At 38.6% G+C, this 23,173-nt stretch overlaps 1 protein-coding gene across 1 annotated transcript in view; it reads left to right on the forward strand.

Annotated features, from left to right (window-relative positions):
- The window catches only part of COL9A1 (collagen type IX alpha 1 chain), a 66,164-nt gene that overhangs the window by 13,629 nt on the left and 29,362 nt on the right, over positions 1-23,173 (forward strand). The window contains exons 6-20 of the mRNA XM_027713254.2: positions 3,812-3,889; positions 4,530-4,550; positions 5,533-5,607; positions 6,139-6,174; positions 6,284-6,346; positions 8,390-8,443; positions 9,035-9,070; positions 14,248-14,271; positions 14,576-14,629; positions 16,278-16,331; positions 17,970-18,002; positions 18,091-18,147; positions 18,885-18,938; positions 20,333-20,386; positions 22,610-22,663. Coding sequence (XP_027569055.2) covers positions 3,812-3,889; positions 4,530-4,550; positions 5,533-5,607; positions 6,139-6,174; positions 6,284-6,346; positions 8,390-8,443; positions 9,035-9,070; positions 14,248-14,271; positions 14,576-14,629; positions 16,278-16,331; positions 17,970-18,002; positions 18,091-18,147; positions 18,885-18,938; positions 20,333-20,386; positions 22,610-22,663 — 747 coding nt within the window. The remainder of the gene's footprint in view (positions 1-3,811; positions 3,890-4,529; positions 4,551-5,532; positions 5,608-6,138; positions 6,175-6,283; positions 6,347-8,389; positions 8,444-9,034; positions 9,071-14,247; positions 14,272-14,575; positions 14,630-16,277; positions 16,332-17,969; positions 18,003-18,090; positions 18,148-18,884; positions 18,939-20,332; positions 20,387-22,609; positions 22,664-23,173) is intronic.

The following is a 23,173-nucleotide window of genomic DNA, read 5'->3' on the forward strand; positions in this document are numbered from 1 at the left end:
CTCAAAGTATAATTGCTGTGAGATGATATAATTGCCTTAGTTTCTGTGATTTCAGAGGCATTAACATGATTATGTTGTATTAGACACTAAACACTTTGCTGGAAGTGACCCTTGGTCATTATTTGATCAACATTTAATGCTTCTAGGGCATTGAAAAATTAAGGGCAGCTACATGACTTGTATTGTCTAAGAGGAAGTTGCTTATCAATATTTGCTGAACAGGGATTAATTTACACCACAGAACAGATTGTGTTCATGAACTGTAAAAAGTCACGTCTCAGTTTGGTTTTTTTTTCACCTTGTGAAATCTCACATCCATAAGGCTGAACCCTTGGCAGTGGAAAGTCAAACAATGGCAGAATTGGCTGTACTGTTCGAAGGTTTTGAAAAAAGATGCAAGAAAACTGAAGCTCTAAAACCTATTATAGAGATGTAGAAAAATGGATAAAACTCATTTAAAATAGCTCTAGAATGAGATGTGTTTAAATACATATAGTTTATTCTCAGTCACTTAACAAATGTACAAACAGTTGATAGCAGGCCTCTCTTAGAAGAAACATAGATATCCTTGACAAAAAATTGTAGAAAACTTCCACCTGAAAATTGCTTAGCTGAGTTGTATTTCCCCTGAAGGGATGTCTTCCCCTGAATCATCACCAAGCCAACAATAGCCCAGTGGGGTACAAGGAGCCAGTTCTCCCAGAAGAGACCTAAAACTGTGCTCTGAGAGTCATGGTTTTCCTTAAAGCCTACGGTACTGCTAAATGCATCCCTGTGACTAATGCTATACTGAAAATACTACTCTATATATTTAGGTCTCATTTACATCTTACTTAACTTTCACATCTCTCATCTAAAGCACTAATAAGACAACTGAATTATGTAGTTGATACGGAGATGTGAAAAGCTGTGGACATTTGCAGGCATTTCCATAGAATTTAAGAGGACAAAAGAGCGAACAGACAGACACAGCTAATTTAATTATATCTGTGCTGACCAAGAAATTAAGATGAAACAGAAATCCTGTAGGAAACCTGGAAAATATGTCAGCAATATTGACCCATGAGTCTTAAACATCTGTTGTGGTTTAACCTCAGATAGCAACTCAGCCCAACAGAGCCGCTTGCTCCCTCAACCCCATGGTGAGGTTGGGGAGAGAATTATAAAAGTGAGAAAACTCATGGGTTGAGATAAAGACAGTGTAATAGGTAAAGCTAAAGCCATGCATACAAGCAAAGTAAACCAAGGAATTAATTCACCATTTCCGTGGGCAGGCAGGTTTTCAGCCATCCCCAGGAAAGCAGGGCTTCATTGCCCATAACGGTGACTTGGGAAGACAAACACCATCAAAGTACCTCCCCTTCCCTTTTATGAAGATTATCTTCACCAAAAAAAAACCCTGCAGAATGTGCTGATGCGTATATTGCCTGCTGGTGGTATGTCTTAAATAATTTTTTTCAGTGTTTACAGATTTTGTACTGTTTTAGCACAACTCCAGACCATTGATTTCAGTAACAGTTGCTACTGATCAGCTTTTTTGCAAAACTGTATCCAATGCTTCCTTTCAGACGTCCAATTCCCTCCTCCTGGCCCATGCAGAATGTTACCTAATAAGGCTATTTTGATTTAAATAATTTGTCAGCACTATATAAGAATCATGAAGCAAAACCAGGCTCATTCAATGACATTTGTCTGTCTTTTCCAAAAGCTGTCCTTTCTTTTTTTACCACTTTTCACTCCATTTACTGCCAAACTTATGGTTTCTGCAGAAAGGGAACCATTTCCACAGCCCTGCTCATTTGCTGTCATGAATGAGGGAAGCATTCTAAGAAAAGAAGTGTAGAATGACACAATTTCACATTACATCCACAGAGTGGATGATTTATCAATATTAATATTATTTATTATAACTTTAATTTCATATTAAACAGTCAAATAGAAAAATTAGAAATTCTGTCATTTAAAACCATGTATAACTTAATTTAAATAAGAAATAGATTATTAGTTTAATCATAAATAGTTTATAAACTGCTTTAGAGCCAGTTATAGATCTCTTTCCCTCTTCAAGTAAGCTTTGGAGGTGAATAATGTAGAGACTCAGGACTCAGAATCCAGATGTACATATAGGTATCATTTGATCCCATTTTGATGTCTTTTTATGAGTCCTTGTCCTCAGACTCCAGATACTCTCTTATTTTTATTATTGTATGGCTGCCTTGTAGTATTAATTAGTATTAGTATATATTCAGTTCTTTTATATGTATATGGCTATTATTAAGAACTACGAAAAGTTTGAAAATGAGAAGTGGATAAAGGAGGGAGAGAATTGACTCAGAGATGGTCGTGTCAGATAATAGGTAAAAGAAACAACTGCTTCCATTGTGCTCTAGTCTCAGCACTCTGGAAACCGTGATGACTGCCAAGTAAACAGAACACCAGAGATGTGATAAAGAGGATTTCAGGAGTGGCAGTACTGAAGTGATGAAGGTGAAAGCCAAAAAAAAAAGAAAAGCGGCAACTTTTCAGTTTTTGGATATGTGGTGTCTTGCAGAGATTTTAAAGGACTTCAGACTCAGAGCATTTACTGGCTCTAGCAGTCAGTAAGCAACTAAGTCAATGTAAGGATGGTGGCCAGTCTGCCTTCTGCATCATTTATGGGTTGGGACTGAAGAGTGCAATTAGATATCCCACAGGGAGTACAGAATGCAGCCAGGAAGCATGAAGACATAATATTGTGCTAGTGACAGTGGGGAGCTACTTTAGCTCGTGGAATAGGAAGAAAGACCTAGAGAGGAAAAGAAATGAGAACTGAAAGCCCCTGGACACTCACTTCTATTTTCTGCTTCTCAGAAAAAATAGAACACTTGCATGAAAAAGACTGATTTATGTTGTACAAAGTAAAACCAAAACCAAAACATCTCTTTCTCCCCAACTCCTCAGCCCTCCATAATAAAAAGAAAGGAATAGAAGCCTCAAAGTGAAAAATCTGAAAAATCTGAAAAACTGAAAAATCTCTGGATAAACCACTCAGTGTTCATAAGCCAGGCTGATACTATGTGTGATGTGAAGGGAAAACAATGCAAGACTTAAAAACTTAGATACAATGAATATGCACCATTTAATGTGCTTCTGGTACTTAAGATTCCATGTGATGCATTATATATCAATGGATATACTTTTGAAGTTTTATGTTTGAGTGATTCCATAACTTTTAGCACAGGGTTTGTTTTTTAATCTATACAGCACATCAAGTGAATTTCAGTTGCAGCTTCTGAGAAGAGGTTTGGCTTAATCCTGTGTCGTTTTCCAGCAGCAAATACAAGTATTCAAAGAAGACATGAAATTTTACACAAGTATATTACTCAATTTCAGTCTGTCGCCAGTGTGCCTATAAACCTGCTTTTTGAACTTCTCACACTTGGACCAGATTTCCATCCTTGGACCTACCATTCTCCATGGGCACAACTATCCACTTAGAGGAAAACTTGGACTTCCAACTCTGTATTCTGTGATTCTTTGACCATGCAGTGTGAGGAAAAATGCCAGTGTTTATAAGGAATATGTAAAAAATTACACCTGATGAATCTTCCCTTCTCCTTAAATCCCTCCGCTGCTGTTTAAAAGACCTCTGCAGCTAGGGGTTCGGTAATGCACTGCTTCGGGCCCAGCTCTCCCGTACACACCTGTAGCTATTGTCATTGAACACCCACCGTTTGAAACTCGCCGTGGTGTGCCAGTATTCCTCCCCTTACACCCTCCGCCAGCGTGACCCTCCGACCCGAATTAACATGATCTTTATCTCCTTTGCCAGTTCGAAATCCAGTGGATGGTGATTCACTGCGACCCCTTGCGGCCCCAGCGCGAAGGCTGCGGAGAGCTGCCAGCCCGGGTGAGAGACCTGTCCTGCCTTGCCCTGTTCTGTCCTGTCTTGTCCTTCCCTGTCCGCCGCTGCAGCCCAAAGGAGCCTCGCTCTTTGTCACGCTTCCTGGCCGGAGATGCTCTTTTTTACCACACCTGCCTGGAATTTGGTGCCTTTAGAAATCCAACCCCCCAGAGCAGCAACAGCGGCCTCATTTTAACCCTTCCGTGACTTGCTTCCTTCCCCGCCCCTCACCTGCTGCTTGGCTGGGACACCGCTGGGCTCTGTGCCTCGCAGGCGGGGGGACTGTCGCGGCCGGCTCTCCGCAGCTGCCCCAGTTCCCGGGGAGCCCGCGGGAGACAGCGAGGGTCGATCCCCAAGCAACAGCGGCAGGGCAAAGGGTTAAAGTGCCGCTGGCACTCAGTCCTCCACTTCCCGGCCGCCAGCGTTCCTCCAATCCCCGCGACCCTCCCCAGGGCCGGGCAGCAGCCGGGAGGGGCTGCAGCTGGTTCACCTTTCGCCCGCCCCGGCAGCCACAGGCTGCTCCCTCCATCCATGGCCCGGGCTCTGCGGCGCATCCTGCCCCTGGGGCTCTACCTGCAGGCGCTTTGCCTCTGCCTGGCTCAAGTAAGCTCATTCTGACTTTGACTTTTGTTCTTCTCCCTTGCAGATAAGCCAGACGGTAATCGAGGTAAGTGGGAGGTAAAGGGCGGCGCTCGGGGTTCAGACGCGGAGAGACTGAAGGCCACTCTGCCATACCCTACTGCCGACCCGCGGGGGTGTGTGTGTGTGTGCTGCCTGGTGGGCATCGGGCAGGTGCTTGGTGGCATGGCGGGGCTTGAGCTCCACGTAAAACTACCGCTGGACGGATTATTTCTGGGAAGACTGGTGTGCGGAGGAAAGGTGTCCAGAGCAGTAGCACTGGGGGGAGCAAGGGGCCACACTCAGGGCTCGGGCCAGCCTCCTGCTCACAGAGCCCCGTTGTGGGGCCGCGGGCAGAGCTCGCTCCAAAGAAAACAGAGTCCCCCATTATAGGCACGGAGACGTGTAAAAAGCCTTTCCCTGGGTTTCCGCAAGTTGGTGGCGCCTGCCGCCTCCCCTCGGGAGCCTGGGGCTTTGAGAAAGCGCCTCTGTAGATGCTAATGTAATCCTCAGGAACCAGGGGAAGCTGCTGAGCCTCTCAGTGAAATAGGGAAAAGGTTTTTCTAAATTTTCTTTGCTAGCACGAACTCTCAGGAGGACTGTCTCCTTTGTGTTGGCTGAATGAGTAATTAGAGTAGCATAGTGAATTTTGGTGTTTGATTGGCAAAGATCACTTTTATTTCTGTCACCCTGTCATTGCCATGTGGCATTCAGATCCTGCTTGGTGGGGAGCTGAGCCCTCCTCGCCTTACCCTGGTCCTGCCAGCATTGTGGGGCACAGGAGGGTGGCTGGGCCCAGGGAGTGCGGTTTAGCACCTTCCCCATTCCACTCCTGGGGGAAGTGTTCCTAGTCATGGCAGTGGCAGCCAAAATGGGATATAGGGCCTGTGATATACATGGAGTGAGGACACAGCTCCTCATCACAGCTGTAAGCCCCTGACTAACCTGTAGCCTCTCATTATGCCAGTCTCCCCAGACTGGCTCGGTGGTTTGCCAGGCTCTAATTTCTCTTTCTTTTTACTCTTTGTCAGAGAGGCCCCCCTGGTCCACCAGGCCCCCCGGGTCCACCAGGGCCACCAGGAGTTCCTGGTATTGATGGCATTGATGTAAGTGTCCTGCCTTGGAAATAGGAAATGCCTCGAGTTGTACCTCTGTTGTCTGTCAGCATTTGACCCCAAGAAGCGTGAATTTGGCTGCACGTACACATAAGAATTGATGGGTTTCATATTCTGTAGTCGACTGGAGTAGGGGAGGAAGTGGCCTTTGAGATTATGTGAAAAATTCAGGATTATTTATTTTATGTAATCAGCATCATATGCTGTGATTATCTGCCTTGGATGGGGTGTAGGAGTTTTATAAATCTAATCTCAAAAGGGATTATGGAGAATCACTCATGCTGTATCATGATAAGGATTCGTGGCATTATTCCTGATAGGCACTGTTATGCATTTTCTCTTGAGTCCTGCCCGAAGTTTCTGCTGGATTGTAATAGAGGTCATGCGGATTTAATATTAATTTTCTACAATAAGAATCAGTTCAGGACTATTTCTGATAATCTGTAAATTGGTGTTTTTCCTGAAGGACCATAAAAGCTTGCTGTAGTTCTGGCTAATACCTTCCTTTTCATATCTTATTAGGGAGAGAGAGGTCCAAGTGGCCCCCCTGGTCCACCGGTAAGTGATTTCAGCTACTTTGCATTTGCTCCTTTGGGAGAAGATGTTTTGAGTTTTGTTTGTGTTTCCCTCTCTGAAACATGCTTAACTGTTCATTTAAATCCTGAAGGGTCCAGATGGGGATGCAGGCAAACCAGGATCCCCTGGGTTGCCTGGAGAGCCGGGAGCTGATGTGAGTAAACTTGATTTTCTGGAAATTTGTCTTTTTTTTTTTTTTAAGGAAAAATACTTGAGTTTAGTCTATTTCCAGAGAAGTATGATTTCCTTTTGAGTTCTCTGTCTTCCTCATAGCTGCTACTGACTGCGAGAGGTGCTTGTGGTGGGAGAGGAGCTTTTCTCCAAGCTAAAGATGCCCTTTCAGAGGAGCACAGCTGGGCTGAGCACTGCCAGGGCAGCAGCTGAGAAGCAGCACAAGGGCTGTCGGTGATGCCACTCTGCTCTGGAGAGGGCACTGGGCAGCAGTGCTGTGGTGGGGAAACATCCTGCTGCCTCTGGAAGCTGCCTCTGGTAGCAGGGCAGAGCAGCAAGGGCATGAGGAGGATCTGCTGATACATCTTCCTGTCTCTGTGGAAAATAATATGGATCAAAGTTTCAACATCATCTAGTGTTGGTGGCCTGTTAGGTCGTATCTCTTGAATAAATTTGTGGCAATAAAAAACTTTCAAACAGATTTGGGAAACTCTTCATATTTCTCTCTCTTGAGAGCAGTATTGGAAAGAATTTCTTGCTATGAAACGAGATTGTTGCATTAGTACTTCGATCTTATGCCAGGAAGTGGGCAAGCTTATGTTTAATTTACATATGCGGAAGTATGCTTTTAACATTTAACACATCAAAAATATAGATTATATACAATAAACTAGCATATTAGAGAGTATTACAAATTATAAAAATGAAAAAGCCTATTTAAAGTTGCAGTGCTGTTAGAGCTGAAATTTAATTTGTTTTTGAGAAGAGATTTAGTGGACGTGGATCTGGAACAGTCTTTAATTAAACTGTTCAGATTTCATATCTGTAAGAGCAAATGGGCTTTGTGAGTGGGATCTCATACCACTTCATTTTTTCCTGAAAACAATACAGGCCCATAAGCCATTTGTAGCTGGTTACAAAAACCCATAAGCAGATCTTTAGAAATCATTGCCTCTTACAATACTCACTTTAGGCATAGTTTTATTTTCCTTGCCAAAATTCATGGGAACACAATCAGATGAAACAGAACACACTAAACTTAGCTCAGCTTTTGATATTTGTTCACACTTGCATATTCCCTTGTATTAGTAGATGAATGAATACAGTCTTCTGAAATGTTGAGCCTTTTTTATTTTCACTTGAAGACAAAACATGGGACCTTACTGTACTCCTACCATGCATTTAACTTTTAACTGGGATTTTAGATTTATAGTACCTTTTGTATTTAATTGGTGAGGCAGTTCTGACTTTTTAAATCTCATTTTATTTCATGAGTTATTTCAGTGTCAAGTTTAATAGGCTGTGAAAAGATACTGTACAGTAATTGCCTGTAATGATCATGTAAGCTTTCAAAAGCAAATTGTCAGAACAATTGTGTGAACACTGAACTGCTGGAAGTGTACCAAAAAAAGTGGAAGTGTAGCAAAATGGAAAAGTATCAGACAAACATAGAAGAAAAACTCTTATGGATATCTGGAAGTTCCTAAGCCATGTAAACTGGCTATAAAATTGGAAACAAAAACAAACAAAAGAACTCTAAATGAATTTGGAGTTATAATACCATGGTTGCTTTTTGATTTTATCCAGAAAGACAAGTGGGTTCAAGGACTAGCTTTAAATCTGGCCTGGTAGCTTTGTTGACTTTTTTTTATGTGTGTGTGTTGTTAATGAACAGTTTACTTGAAATGGAAAACACAGTTTTTGGTTTTTAAGCTGAGCCATGAACTAAATTCACCAATCTCCCATTGAGAGGAAATAAGACTATGTGAGATCATGTTTTATTTAATAATGATTTAACTGAATCATTTTTGAAGACACATGTCACTGGCATTAATGTTTGTCACCAGAAGCTAGTATTTTGAACTTGTGCAATTCTATCTGTACATGTAGATATTTGAATTGTAAGTCTCCTGCAGTTACTTATTTCATTTAATAGCTTCATTATTCTATGTTTTAGAATGTTTTCTGTTGTAATTAAGAAAACCACATAACCCTTGCATTAACACTGTATGCACTACTTCCAAAGGGATTCACAGGACCTGATGGCTCACGTGGAGCTCCAGGACCAAAAGGACAGAAGGTAAGAACAAAATGATGCATGAAATTATGGATTTTTTTAAAGCAGGATTTCTGTTTGTTTCTATGCAACTAATAATATGCTGCAGTCTTTCTGACAATATTAAAATATCTATAGAGTACAGGCCCTTTTCACACAGTACAAAGCAGCTTCCATTCCCCCAGTCAGCAGCAAGGAATGGTGATATTACATTGGTGACATTAAGGCTGAGCATTTTCGGTAGTAGTGAAGCTCTTTTAGTCTTGTATTGTAATTATGTAACTGTAATATGCAGTGAAACCTGACCTCATCAGCAATCATACAAATGAAATATAGATCAGAAGTCAGAGTGATCAGAAACCAGCATGTTTGAATTTTTTTGGGGTAGGGGAAACAAAAGCCCTGAGGCTGTATCTTTTTAATACTGAGAAAGTATTTCCTTTGTATCAAGTCTTACTGAAACCAACATAGCATTAATGAAGTGAATAATACTTGCAGACTATGTCCACTAAATATAGAAAAGATCCCCCAAAGATAACAACATTTTCCTGTATGTTTTTTACAAAACTTTCTGGCTAATGACTCTTGAAAAACTGATTTTTTTGTCTTTTAAAGGGTGAGCCAGGACTGCCAGGTGCTCGTGGACTTCCAGTAAGTAATATGTTTAGTATATGAAGAAGATTTTTACACCTTAAATATTAATATGAAGGATTCTTACTACTAAATGTAGTGAAGAAAAGTCAAAAACTATTTCTGAGGTTTCAAAAACTCATAAGTTATTAAAGTAGTACTTCAAGGAACCTTTTTGTCTTTATATCTAAGTGTGCAAATATTATGTTTGGTTTGTATGCTATAGAAAAGAGTGTGTGTGATGTGGTCCCAAGTTCTAGACTTACACCATTATTTTCCGTTTCTTTGTGAAAATGCTATAGAGACAAGAAAGCCCATGTTTCATTTGCATAGTCTACAGTTATTCCTGTTTTCAGCTCCTTGCCATGTGTTTAAGTGGGATCACTGAAGTCTAAATGCTGTATAAGATGCCCTCGGCCGTTCTGAAAACAAGACAAAATATGAGAAAGGACACACAAAGAATACTGTGCCAGTGGGGTGCAGATGGGTTTAACATCCACTTTTGAGGTTGAAAATAATTGTGAACTTTAGGAATTTTACAGGTTGAAGAAGTGAGTGATGAATGGCATGTAGAAATTTAGACTAGGTAAAAACCTCAAGGAATATGTGTAATGGAACAAGATGGCTGACATAAATTGTAATAGGGCTGCACATAATGTGATTAAAAATTAGATTCATATTGGAAAAATGATTTAAATTAAATAGAAGAGGCATTGTATTCCAGTATACCACTCCTTGTATATTTGAGTTTTTGACCCTATCCTATTAACACTCATTAAATTTATGATAAACAGTCGTTTTGATATTTGGCCAGAGAGAAAACAATAAAGTTATTCTTGAAGTTGTTACATTATAGACATGTTAAAATTTAAGATTAATCACTCTGTGGACATTTTACTTTAATTTTCATGGATGGAGTTTCTTACCTGAAAATCTGGAACATAGGTAATACTTTTATAATGGTTTGTCAATATATAGACTCAATATATGAGCGAAATTTAGTCACAGAAAATAGCAGAACTGAGGTAGTTTCTAGGTAGACTGAAACCTTTACATTTTTCTGTTAGGAGCTTGAGGTTTTCAGTTTGTTTATTCTAATTTTTTTGCTGTCACATATTAGTGGAAATAATTTCTGGGTTGTATGCAATGCATTATAAAATGTGAAGCTACAATGAAGAGGTAGTTTAACTCTGTCAGGTATGTTATGGGAAAAAATGAATAGAGAGATGGAGCACATTGGGATTGTTTAGCCTGGAAAAGAGAAGGCTTTGGATTGACCTAATTGCAACCTTCCAGTACCTAAAGAGAGCCTTCAAGAAAGATGGAGAGGGACTTTTTACAAGGGCATGTAGTGATAGGACAAAGGAGAAATGTCTTTAAACTGAAAGAGAGTAGATTAGGATTAGATATCAGAAGAAATTCTTTACTGTGAGAGTGGTGAGGCACTGGAACTGGTTGCCCAGACAAGTTGTGGATGCCCCATCCCTTGAAGTGTTCAAGACCAAGTTGGATGGGGCACTGAGCAGCCTCGTCTAGTGAAAGGTGTCCCTACCCATGGCATTGGAACTAGATGGTCTTTAAGGTCCCTTCCAAACCAAGCCATTCTATGATTCTATGACTGGAAAAAATAGGGAAATAAAACTCAATTACAGAAATACTTGGTTAAAATACTGTAGTATTTTAGCCTGTCAACTGAAATAAAAACTGACTTGGGGAAAACATACATGATTTTAGCTCCCCATTAACAGACTAACATGAGAATGAATAATTTTAGAGCCTCCAGGAAAAGTATGTATATAAAATATGTATGAAGAGGGTTAATTTCAATTTTGAGGAAGAGATGCTACTTTGGGAAAGCAGAAAACTGGACCAATTTGTCAAGATTGAATGCTGATTCTGTTCAGAGCAGCAGTTCTTTTGTCACGTGATATTTTGAGACTATAAAAGCAATAAATATGCTAAGATTTTGGACCATTGTTCAAAGCTGAGTGATTTTTGTTTGCCCTGAGACTCTCAACCTTAAGGCGATAATGCTTCAATGAACCTCAGTAGGGATTGCTTTTGGAGTTGTCCTACTTCTGCTTAATAAGCAGCTGAAGCTTGTATTTTAAGGTGAATGTGCAGGAATATTTATAATGAGAAAGTGAGAAGTCTTATTTATTTAAAGAAAAAAAAGTTGGATATACTTAGTCACTTCATGACTAAGTACTGTTAATAAATACTAATAAGTACCCTTGTACTTACTAAAGTTAAGATTAATCCTTAGACCTCACATGTTAGGAAGAAGCCTAGTGTTTGATTTTGTAGCTCCATGATTGTTAACATATGCATGCTGAATCCATATGGAAAGATTAATGCTCAAAATAAATCTCTTAGGAAAGCTTGTATAAATGCAATTTTCCCTTTGATGAATGACTGTAAGCTACTGAAGAAAACACACAGTTATGGAAGATTCTCAAAATGGCCAGCACTTGTCATCTCACCTTTAGTGAGATTAAACCTAATAACAACAACAACAACAACAAAACCAAACCAAAACAAAAAAACCCAAACCCCCAAAAAGGTAGAAGTGGTAGTGCTGGAGTGTGATGGTTCTAATTTTCAGATACAGAGACTTTTGGAGAAGCTTTTACTACAAAGGTGAAGCAATGGGGTTGTTTAACCTTTGGAGGTCTTTTGTTTGATCCATGAGACCTCATTTACTAGAAACATATTGAGCACACTTATGAATCTGCATATTAACTGCATGATTAGCTGAGTGTTTAGGTGTAATTATGCACTGCTTTGAATTCAGCCAGTGGCCTTTCGCAAATGGAGTAGTCCCTGGATGCTTATCCAAAGAGTTCATTTCTCACAAAATCCCCTTGCTTAAGTTGTTAAAATGCTTAGTGCAAACAGAAAACCAGAAGCCTTGGCTGCAACATTAATTAGTTTTAAATTATTATCAGTGTTTTCAAGCTCATCCACTGGAATTTATTAGCCAAGTTAGGACTTCAGGTTAACTTCTAGAAAGAATATTAAGGATGTAATGTTTTATACACAGCATTTGCTTTTCTGCTTTTTCTTCCCTAGAATGTATCCTGGCAATCTTCAGCTACCATCTTCTACTTTCCCTTTCCTCTGTTTTTTTTTTTCCTGCTTCATTTCTCAGATAGCTGTGTTAAATATTTCACAGAATATTCTGGGTTGGAAGGGACCCACAAGGATCATTGAGTCCAACTCTTAAGTGAATGGCCCATATAGGGATCGAACCCACAACCTTGATCATTTAGTTTTAATTTATTCTTTGTCTCATCTGTTGGGCAGATAATGTTTCAAATGACAGGTTTACAAAATTCGTAGAATACTTCTGATTAATTCAAGCAATTTTTTTCAGAAGTAATTTAAATGTGCTGATATCTCTGATCTAATCCTGGTAAATGGACCTGCTACATTGAGTGCATGTATTGCACTCTTCAGTCCATTCTCTCTGTTAAGTTCCCTCAAACTTTTCTATGAGCTGATAAATTTCTAGTGGTTTATGCATCTGGAATATGGATAGGATTGTGTGTATTTAGTGACAGAGCATTTGAAAATATTTTAAGGTCTACTAAAACACAGTATCCAGCACAGGGTACACATACAAATACTAATATTTGACTCTTTGTGGTGAATGGCAGTGGTACTTAGCAGACCTGCAGGGTAAGTGTCTCTGAGCAGGTGATTGCAGACTTTGGATTACTACCCATGTCCCTGCACTCCATGTGCTCCGTGGGTCAGATGAGCATCTCCAAAGTAGGCAGCAAGGATCTGGGGATGTAAGGCTGCAGTCCCAGGTTCTGTGGAGAGGCTTTCCCTTTAGGACACAGACAAAGGCAGGAACATGGGCAGCTGGTTGGGATCATAAACTGCTTTGTGTATGTCCTTACTGACTGATTGCACTGCAGCTCTAAGCTTTGCAACTGGGTCTACTTCATGGCAAGAAGGGTGGAGTAGCTGCGTGAGGGGGAGGCATGGGTTGCTGAGGGAGAGCCCCTGCTTCTTGGAGTCCTAATTAGTAAGCTGAAGAGATGCAGTGGAGTGGGCAGAGGAGGGGACAGGCTTCTCCTGGGCTGCTATGTGGGCTGGACACAATAGCTCTAGCTGCTTCTTTTGGTATCGTTGGCCTTCTCTGCCGCTGTTTAGGGGCATGTTAGGAAAGGGTACTCCAGTGAGAACCTGCAAGTAGTTGATTTCCTTCTTTCAGAGGCAGGTGATATTATAATATTGGATATGTGATGCAGTGAAAGTCTGATTTGTATAGTCAAATATAGACGTGTATACTATAACGAATTGCAGCAAGGAAGTGTAAAGTAATAGCAAAGGGATTATGGAGGTTATGCAAACTTACTTTCTGCTGTGTATTAAATGGTTAAAATGGAATGACCCTGATAAATGCTTGAAATATTCCCTGCATTGTACCAAGTTTTGTAAAGGCAGCTTTACAAATACAATCCTTTCTTGATATTCAGTGGTTTTTAAAGTTGCATTTAGTCCAGGTGCTTTATCACATCAAATCTCAAGATTTCAGTGTGTTTAGGATTTTTTATGTTAGTGTTTCACATGTATCGTTGACACTGTTCTCCATAAAATTTTACGTTTGCTTTGATAATGCAAGACTGAGGGATCAGTTTTCTTAGAGGGAGTGTATTGTCCAAATAGGCAGAAGTATCTTGGACGCTTCTCACTAAAGTGATTCAGATCAATACTGATGGAAAATGTAAACAGGAGCAGTTTGGTGTTCTTTCTGATTACCAAAAAGCACTAGTTTAGTGGATTTAGACCTCAGGGAAGCACTGGGGCAAAAAAAGTTCTCAGTTATTATCAATTTAAATACATTGTTAGAAGGAAATTATTGTAGCATAGATATGTTCATCATTGTACTTGATAATTAGCTAAACCCAAAGGCTTTAATGTCTTCATTCCTTTGTTGGAGTACATGTGTAATTAAATGCTACTGTAAGGCAACTTAATCAGTAATTTAATTTTTCATCTGATATTGGTTATTTAATTAAAAAAATTATATTTAGCATTAGTTGAATAAGTTTTGAAAATGATTTTGCAGAATCAAACAACAGGGAGGTTTTATATCTTTTAATCCCAAATATTCTGTTCTTACCAAAAGCTTGAATAGGTTTGGAATCCTCTCCACATTTCTGACCTTTTTTCGTATTTCACAGGGCAAGGGGCTTCTTGGACCACCTGTAAGTTCATTCTTGCAATTAATAAATATATTGTCCGACTACTTAAATATTCAATAAAGCTATTATACTGTAATAAAAAGTAATTCAGTGAAAATAGAGACTTTTTTTAATCCAGATGTTCTATGTCTGTTATGTATGTTTTCTTCAGCTACCACTAAGGTTGCACTGGTCTGTCATATATGGGGCAAGAATATTGGGGTCTGAAGGCATAGTTTTTTGAGAGAATTATACATTCTCACTCCTTGGATGCTTGTTACATAGGTATTGTATGATTTAAAAATACTATTTACTTTGGTTGTTTTAGGGTCCAGCTGGTGCAGCGGGACTTCCTGGGGAAGTAGGTCGTGCTGGTCCACCTGTAAGTACTCCTATGTTTGCTGAAAATATAGATTTATTCAATTGCTAGAAGTTATTTAAAGAAAAAAGGAATAATTACTGGGCCATGTAAACACTATTTCGGCTATTAACAGCACTTTCAAATGTATTTTTTTTTCATGATCAGGCCAGGGCCACTGACCTACTGACTGGTAGAAGAAAGACTGTGTTTGGAGCTCGTCAGAAATAGGGAACAATGAATAGACCAAAGTCAGGGCCACCTGTTAGATTAGGATGAAATGATTCGTGGAGTGTCCTATACTCTACTTTGCCTCATTCAAGGAAAGCTAAAATCAAAAAGCAAACCTGCCAGAAATACAGGAAATGTAAAACTTAACATTACATGTAGACCTTTAACTTTTCTCCTATCATTTCACATATACATTATGGTACATGATCACATATCAGTGAACATGGCAATTCAGCATTTCTTCTTAGTCTCATTTATGTGTAACTCCATCTACTGACCTTACTGCTAAGCTGTGCACTCAGTTTCATCACACTGTCCCATTTTGACTCCGTACTTTACCGTCAAAGTGCAAGTTGAAACCAGTTGTTATTTTCTTACTTGAAATCTGAAGCAGCATAAAAATTTTGTTTAATAAAGCCTACTTTTTAATACATGTGTTGTGCTCAATCATATAAATGAATTAAAAAAAGAATATTAAAAGCTACCAGTCTATTTCAGAAGATGATCCATCTTAGCTCTCTGTGTTATCTGTAGCAAGGGCAGGAGCGGATACTTATGGAAGTGTACAGGCTATTTGTAGAATGGAATTTTTCTGTCATATCATTGCACATTCTGGCAGTTGGTGGTTCAAAGGCTACCAGAATCAGAAATTGCATCCGTGATACCTTTTTCCAAAGCCGCATGTGAACCTGTCCTCTGCTAGTGAATCCATTTGTATGCTACGCCTCCATAACACACTGTAATAATGAGTCGCACAGTATAATTATACATTGTATGGAAAAGAATGGCTCTATAGCTCATGCATTGTGAGAATTAGTGAATAATTCCTCTATATCCATCTTGTTAATTGCACTCATTATTTAATTAGATGTAAAAAATATTATTAAAGTGACGTAAGTTAAAAGTTGGTCATGACCCAAATATTATATATATTTGAATTCAAAGCATTCAGAAAAAATAATTTGCAGAGGTTCTACATTTTCTTTACTTATGTGAGCACTAGACATCAAAACTTCACAAACAGGAGAAGATTCTAAATTGTTAAATTCATCTTAGGCTCTGAAAAAGGGGATTTTCCCCTCTCTGCTTTGGGCACTTCTGCCAATTATTAGGATTCTTTTCCTTCAGAACTGAAGCAGCAGTTATAAGACAGAAGAGTACATAGATGATCTTGTCAGGTCAGGTGTTTTAGTGTTCTAAAGCAGCTGAAAATTTGTTGGTTTTTTGTGGCTCCTGTTTCACAGCACAACTGCCATTCTACTCAAAAAACTATTTTCCCATTCTACCATGAGAGTCATGTTGTAGGTTGATGTTTTAATTGGCTATCTAGTTTGTCCTTCCATAGCCACTTAATTTCTCACTGTTGTTGTATGGTCTGAATATGTAACTACTGGTTGTCATTATTACTATCAATATATAAAAATGTTTTACCCTTTTTAAGGGAGATCCAGGAAAAAGAGGGCCACCAGGGCCACCAGGACCACCAGGTCCTCCAGTAAGTGATTGTTTTATATGTGCTAACATCTGAATTTTGTGTTGTTGCTGCTTGAACAAAACTTCTCCTGAAGTCCTACAGCTGAATACTGAGTTTAAGATTTCAGCAGGCTTTTGATCTTACATTTAGAAAGTAAGTTTCTAATCTCTGTGGTTATAAACAGGTAGTTTGAAATGCAAACTGTAACTTCTGTCATGATGCCTTCACATTTCTACAGACTGTAAATACACAGGTTTTAAACTTCCATGTGAATAATAATATTGCTGTAAATATAGTCTTTGTCAGGTCTCACTGGTATTACTTCAGCAGAGGTAGACTTTTCTGTGTTAGGAGAAGAAAAATTTAATGTTTGTCTCATGAGACAAATATATGCTTCTAGGTGGGTTGAGTTCTTACGCCTTTCTTGCAATCAGGCTTGCTACTTACAAGGAACAGAAGAATGCTTTGCAGCAGTGCTTTGCTGCTCAAGGAGAATAGTTATCTTTTTTGAACCTCTTGGGAGTAGGGATGTGTGTTATGCCTTTTTTTTGTGACAATTTGCCCGCCTAGAGAGATAAAACAGTTTGGCAAACACACTGGATTCTGGGTGCTGTGAAAGGCAAACTGCTGGGAAACGTGGTGTACTAACGCCTTTTTAAAAGCTGTACTGTTCCTCTGCTGGGAACCTCCTCCTCCCCACTCTTTAGGGACAGACCCTAAGTTTATATAGTTTACCTATGTCATGTTTCTTGTTTTCATGGAAGTTGCCAGAGAATTGACAGAGGTATTGTAAAAAAACACAAGTGTAGAACAGTAATTAGGAAACAAGCAGAAACAAATTCCCAGTATGGCTGCTTCTATTCCTTGATGTTTTGTCCTTTTTGTGTTTCTGAAGTGCCACAGTCCCACTTCAACTAAAGACATTATGGACCCAAATACTCTCGCCTTTTTTAAAATCATTCTGTTATAAATCTAGAGCAACTCATTCCTTAAACTTCCCTATGCTTCTATCTAAAATGGTGTGCTCCCTCCCACTGGGCTTTAGAGAACACAGCTGCTGCTGTGAAATCATGTTTCTCCCTGTTGTGCCTCATAAGCCTCCCGTTAGCTTCCATTAAGTATTTGATTTAATATGAGGAATGGCCTTCCCTTCACTGAGTCCATCTCATTGTACACTGATGTCTGGTTTATTGCAACTGTCATCTAACAGTACTTGTGTTGTGGGAAGATTATTTTCTCTGAAAAGATCTGAATCTTTTGCTGAATGGTAGTAAGGTACTGCTATTATAGAAATTGTCTTGGATTCTGTTGGAAATGTATGGGGTTTGGTTCTATTTGATCTATATTTAATAGAAAATATGATTGAGGTAGCTTAGAAAGCAAAAAAAAATATTTCGGGGGTTTTTTTTGTTTGTTGGTTTGGTTTTTTTTGTAAAAGTTGATAAAAGTTAGAGGACAGGATTTTGCAGGTACCTGCTATCCTTCAATAAAATCCTACAGTTTAGATGCTTTTTGTGTCAGAGATCCTTTGGTTGATTATACTTCTAATTCTGTCTTTAGATAGTAGTATTTTCTCTTTCGTCTAATACCTGTATTGCCTAATGAGTCAGGACTGATTATTTCTCTTTTACTGACTTTGATTAATATAATTTAATTTAGGGAACAATTGGCCTGCGAGATGGTGACCTGTTGGTAAGATTGTTTTCCATGTGTTTTTATAAGTAATTTCAGACAGCATTACTTAACCTATGTGGTAGTAACTATGTGATTGCTTTTCCAGTGTCCCAATGCTTGTCCACCTGGCCGCCCAGGGCACGCTGGCTTAATGGGAATGAAGGTAAGAGAACTTGTTTGTTCAAGCATTCCTTATAGAGACGCTGTCTCAATGCACTGGGGGTGGTAATTGCTGACTTGACAGAAGGGCACTTCACTGGTAATTTCAAAAAAGGTTACATCAGTGTAGTTGCTTAGGGTTATTCAACTCTTGACTGCTAAAATAACCTCTTCTGTTGAAATCTCTTGCTGCTGCTTTAATCTTCAGGGTAAAATTTTTGTGTGGTCTTAAAAGGATTAGAGTATGGGGAAGATTGCTTCATTCACTTTCTGGACCATTTGTAGTCTGACTCCAGAAACTCTAAATATTCCCCCAAATCCTTAGTATTTTTTCCTTCTTTCTCTCTTCCTGGGAGACCTATTTTTTTAATGCATTCTTTACTGGCTTTTAGGAATACTGTTGGCCTGAGGAAATTTTTGTAGGGTAATGTAAGAAGTACTAACTTGCCTAGAAATGCAGCCTTGTTAGATCCAGAAGCAGATATTTTTGAGCAGGGTACTTAGTATGTGCTGTTTCCTAGACAGGTGAAGAAGATGGTGAATGGGGTTTGTGAGGGAACAGCAGGATAGTTCTTAGCAGTCTGGGTCTGTTTTATAAACCTGTATTTTAATTTTGAATAATATTTATTTATTCATTCATTCATTCATTCATTCATTCATTCATTCATTCATTCATTCATTCATTTATTTATTTATTTATTTATTTATTTATTTATTTGGGGTTTTTTACATTTATTTTAGGGACAAAAGGGTTCAAAAGGAGAGTCTGGTGAACCAGGAAAACAAGGTTATAAGGTAAAAATAAAAAGATGAAAAACTGCTGTTTTTTTTAGCAGGCTAATGGTAGTTTAGCCTCTTCTTCAAAAAACATATTACACTTTGTTAGAACTATTAATTTTTTTAATAGAATGCATGAAGTGATACTATACATCATAATGCTCCAGAGTAACCGAAGGCACATCTCTATTCTTTATTCACTTGTACTCTGTATTTATTATGATGCAGAAGTCATACTCATCTTGATTTTTACTTTGATCATTTAATTTAATTATTATGGAAATCATGGCAATAAGTTAAATTTATTAATTGAAAAACTTTCAAACATTTAAATGCACAAAAATTCTGTGGACTTACCAAGTTAATAGTTCTGTGGCACAGAGGAGTAATTCTGTGAAGAATAAGAGAGAAAAATATATTTGAGAGGGAAAGGACACAGTGTAAGTTCACAAGCAAAGAATGATGGTAACTAGAGAGGCCAAGTCCAATTCAGCTTGAAAACTGAAAAGTGAACTTTCAAGGTGTTTCATTTGAATTAACCTTGTTATATAACCTTCATAGAATCATAGAATGGTTTTGAAGGGGACCTTGAAGGTCATCTAGTTCCAACCTCCCTGCTCTGGGCAGGGACACATTCCACTAGACCAGGTTCCTCTGCCCTTGAACACCTCCAGGGATGGGACATCCACAACTTCTCTGGGAAATATTTGTATGAAAAATTCAGAAGATTTGCACTGCCTTGGTCCATGCTTCAATGCTGGAGGAAAAAGCATCAGAGAAAAGTTTTTTAAAAAAACCCCGCACTCTATTCCTAATCCTATTAAAAAGATTACTGATTTATTATAAACAACTTGCCTTTTTTTTGGGTGGGGGAGGATGTTGAGCGTTGTCTTATCCCTTTTTACAAATTAAACTGCCATATGTACTGTTGTTCCATTACTATGCACTATCGTTGTATGAAAGAGGTCACTATCTAATCAAAGAGGGGGTTTGCCAGATAAGGCATTTTTCCACTTTAGTTTCCAAAAAATTCTGAAGTGCAATGAGGTATTGTGATGCAGATCTACTAGCATATTCTGTACATTCACATGCATGAAAATACCTTCACTGCACTTTTAATCTAAAAGAACAAGAAAACCTAAAGAGATAAATGTCAAGAAAATATGGAATGACGGATTAAGAGTAAAATTCTTTATATTGAGGTTTCTTTGAAATTACCCTGTTGACTAATAGTTGAATGGCATGTGAACCTGAACAAGTATCTGTCTGAGGAAGTAGTGTGATTTCGTTTGGATTTCTTTCAAGCAGGACATGGTGACAGAAAACTCTAAGGAGCAGATACACCTTGTATGGTGAGAGAGCAATATGCATGTTATGGATTACCTACAGATGTATTCCTTTGGCTTTCCCAGGGTGAAGAAGGGGATCAAGGACCCATCGGTGAAGTGGGAGCTCAAGGCCCTCCAGTAAAGTATTTCCTCTTAAATAGTGTTACCTATTTGCTTCAGTATGTCATATCCGTATTCCTTACTATTGTAAGAAAACAGATATTATAAAATCTCCATACATCTTTCACTTTATTGTGCCATGTTTTCTATGAATAAAAGTAGAATTATTTAAGTCTCTCCAAAAAGCTACACCATCGCTCGGCACAAAGCTCCATATAGTTCTATGGAAAGGCTAATTTTAAAAACTATTTCATGTCCTGAATTTTGTGTTGTGCTTAGATGGTGAAAATAATTGGATTTTTTTTCTTGGCCTTTCTTTGCATAATTTTGATGACTCTGACTTCATCCTTGCAAAGCTAATGTTTATTTGAAATACGATCAATTGTAAAATTCAGACTTAGCTAAGAGAATGAAGTAGCCTTGAGGATGAGGATGAGTAGCCAACTTGGGGATGAAGTAGCAATCACAGCATACCTCTGATTTTGGAGTTATTTTCTTGTCCTGTTTTACTGTGCTCAGTTCAGGCACATACCTCCTCAGCTTGTTCCTTCTGAGAAGCTGTTATGGTTTCTGCAGCTGAAAAGAGCTAGCGAAAATAATAAACGGGTCATTCTAAGTAAGAGAAACAGGCATAACCACCATTAATTTCTATGGTCTATTTTCTGATTGGGTCTTATGATTTTTTCTTAGATATGAAACTATTTAATGCCTTTGATGGCCACATGTGATATTATACAGCAGCTTACCTTGGTGCATGTGACATCCAAATCCTACATTACAAAATTCTCTATGCACACAAACGTAAAACAACATAAACCTCTGGATTATGACTAGAGAAAGATAAAGAAAGAACAGGCTAAGTAAAGGAAAGTGTGCATTCCTTCTTATGTTTGATCCTGAAAAACTATCCCTGGGACTGTGGTGCAGACAAAGCACTTGCATAGGAGCCAGCTTCTGCTGTCTTAAAGGCTTGTAGGGACCAATTAATTTAACTCAGTTTGGTAAAGTTCTTCAATCACCCTGAAATAACACTGTGGAATTAAAACCAATTAAAGATTGACTTTCCTTTTTTTTTTTTAAAAAGCATTACTCACAACATTTCACTGTATCAGCAGTTGTTGACCTTACAAACAAGCTTTAAAATAATTGTTTTTTTATTAAAACATAGGATTCATAATATGCAGAAAGCAGTGTCAGACAGACAACCTACGGAAAAGAGGATGCTTTAGAGCCACAGATGGAGAGGCTGTATATTCCATTCTGTTTTCTTTTATGTTTTTTACCTGTATGAATGGAATCCTTGTTGGGCTGCTGTTGTCATTGATGAGTTATCATGATTTTTCTCATGTTTTGGGTTGAGACGGCATTAACTATTCTGTGCAAGACTCCATGTAACTTTGTTAGTAGCAAGTAAAGGCTGCCAGTGCAGAGTCTGGTTCAAGGAGTAGGTTTGCCTACACTGCGCTGAAGTGCCTGTAGCTATTTCATTAACACAGTTGTAGTGGGTTCTTCTTGTTGCAGAACAAACATATTATGGCTGAGGGTTTGGTCTCTGCAGGGAGGAGACATCTCATGTAGTTTCAGTCTCTCAGGAAAAGGAAGAAATTGAAGCCAAATTTCCCATGAGACTGTATTTTGAAGGGAAGTGATGACAGTTATGGTACATCCTGCTGCACCGGGATGTCTACTGAGTTCAGTCTCTCAGGTATGGTGGGCATATAAACTTAGCACTTGTAGTCTCAAAAACCTTGCCCTGTTTTTTTGCCTCTGGAGTTCTATGGAGTCTGAAGGTACCTTTCTCCTGAATCTGTCCTATACCCCATTAAGACAACTTAGCACTTTTGCAAATCTGGCCTTCATGTGTTCCTCTCACACAAGTTGCATGGCAAGAGTGCTTCAACTCTGTGGTAACCAAGAAAAGAAATTAGTGTTTTTTTTCAGCCCTTATGGTTTTATATTTATCTTTTATATTTATTTTATATCTATATTTTTTATTTGTGGTTTTCTAATTCAGCCAGATAGCTTTTTATTATTTTTTAAATTATAAATTAGTAAAATATCACATTACCTGTAAATTAAGTATTCTAATAACAGCAACAGCTGGATTTCTCCTTTTATACTAGGAAAATAGTAAAATAAGCATAAAGCAAGCATGTAGAACTCTTGAGTCTTCTGTCTGAAAACTAGGGCAGTTCTGACGAAAACATTTAAGCATAACTTGAATAAACTTTTCTTTCTCAGGGTATCCTAGGTATCAGAGGTATAACTGGTATAATGGGACCTAAAGGTACCAAAGTGAGTATTAACCTTTCTTTGCATAAAATGGCCTATATTAAAAAAAATGTACACCCCTGAATGTTTTTAAAGCTTATTTAAGCTTCTCCTTTTTGCCCCCTTCATTTTCTCACTCCTACCAACTGTATTTCCATAGCTACTGTACTTCTTGTTAGGAAGAAAGGCAGCTTGGTTGTTCTGCTTAGTAAGTGGACATGTACTTTTCACACCTTCCCTTCTTTACCCTTGGATTTATAGTACTTATGCACGTGTGCAAGTATGTAGTAAGCAAGATAGCAAGTTACAGCAGTTATAAACTACAGCATGTTTGATTTAAAGCTAAAATTTATTAAGTAGTCCCTCCTTGATTTGCATCTTCTTAAAGCCTTTTGCTTCTATCATCCCATTTTTTGCCAGGATTTTTTGTTGAGGGTTCGTTCTTTTTCCATTCTTTCTGTCTTTAACGTATCTGTGTCTTAAATGCCTGCCAGGGAATTAATGTTTTTGTAATGTCATGACTTTGCTGGGTAA

Source organism: Pipra filicauda, unplaced genomic scaffold (assembly GCF_003945595.2).
Source record: "Pipra filicauda isolate LSUMZ 115617 unplaced genomic scaffold, ASM394559v2 scaffold123_size2130275_pilon, whole genome shotgun sequence".
Classification (NCBI taxonomy): domain Eukaryota; kingdom Metazoa; phylum Chordata; class Aves; order Passeriformes; family Pipridae; genus Pipra; species Pipra filicauda.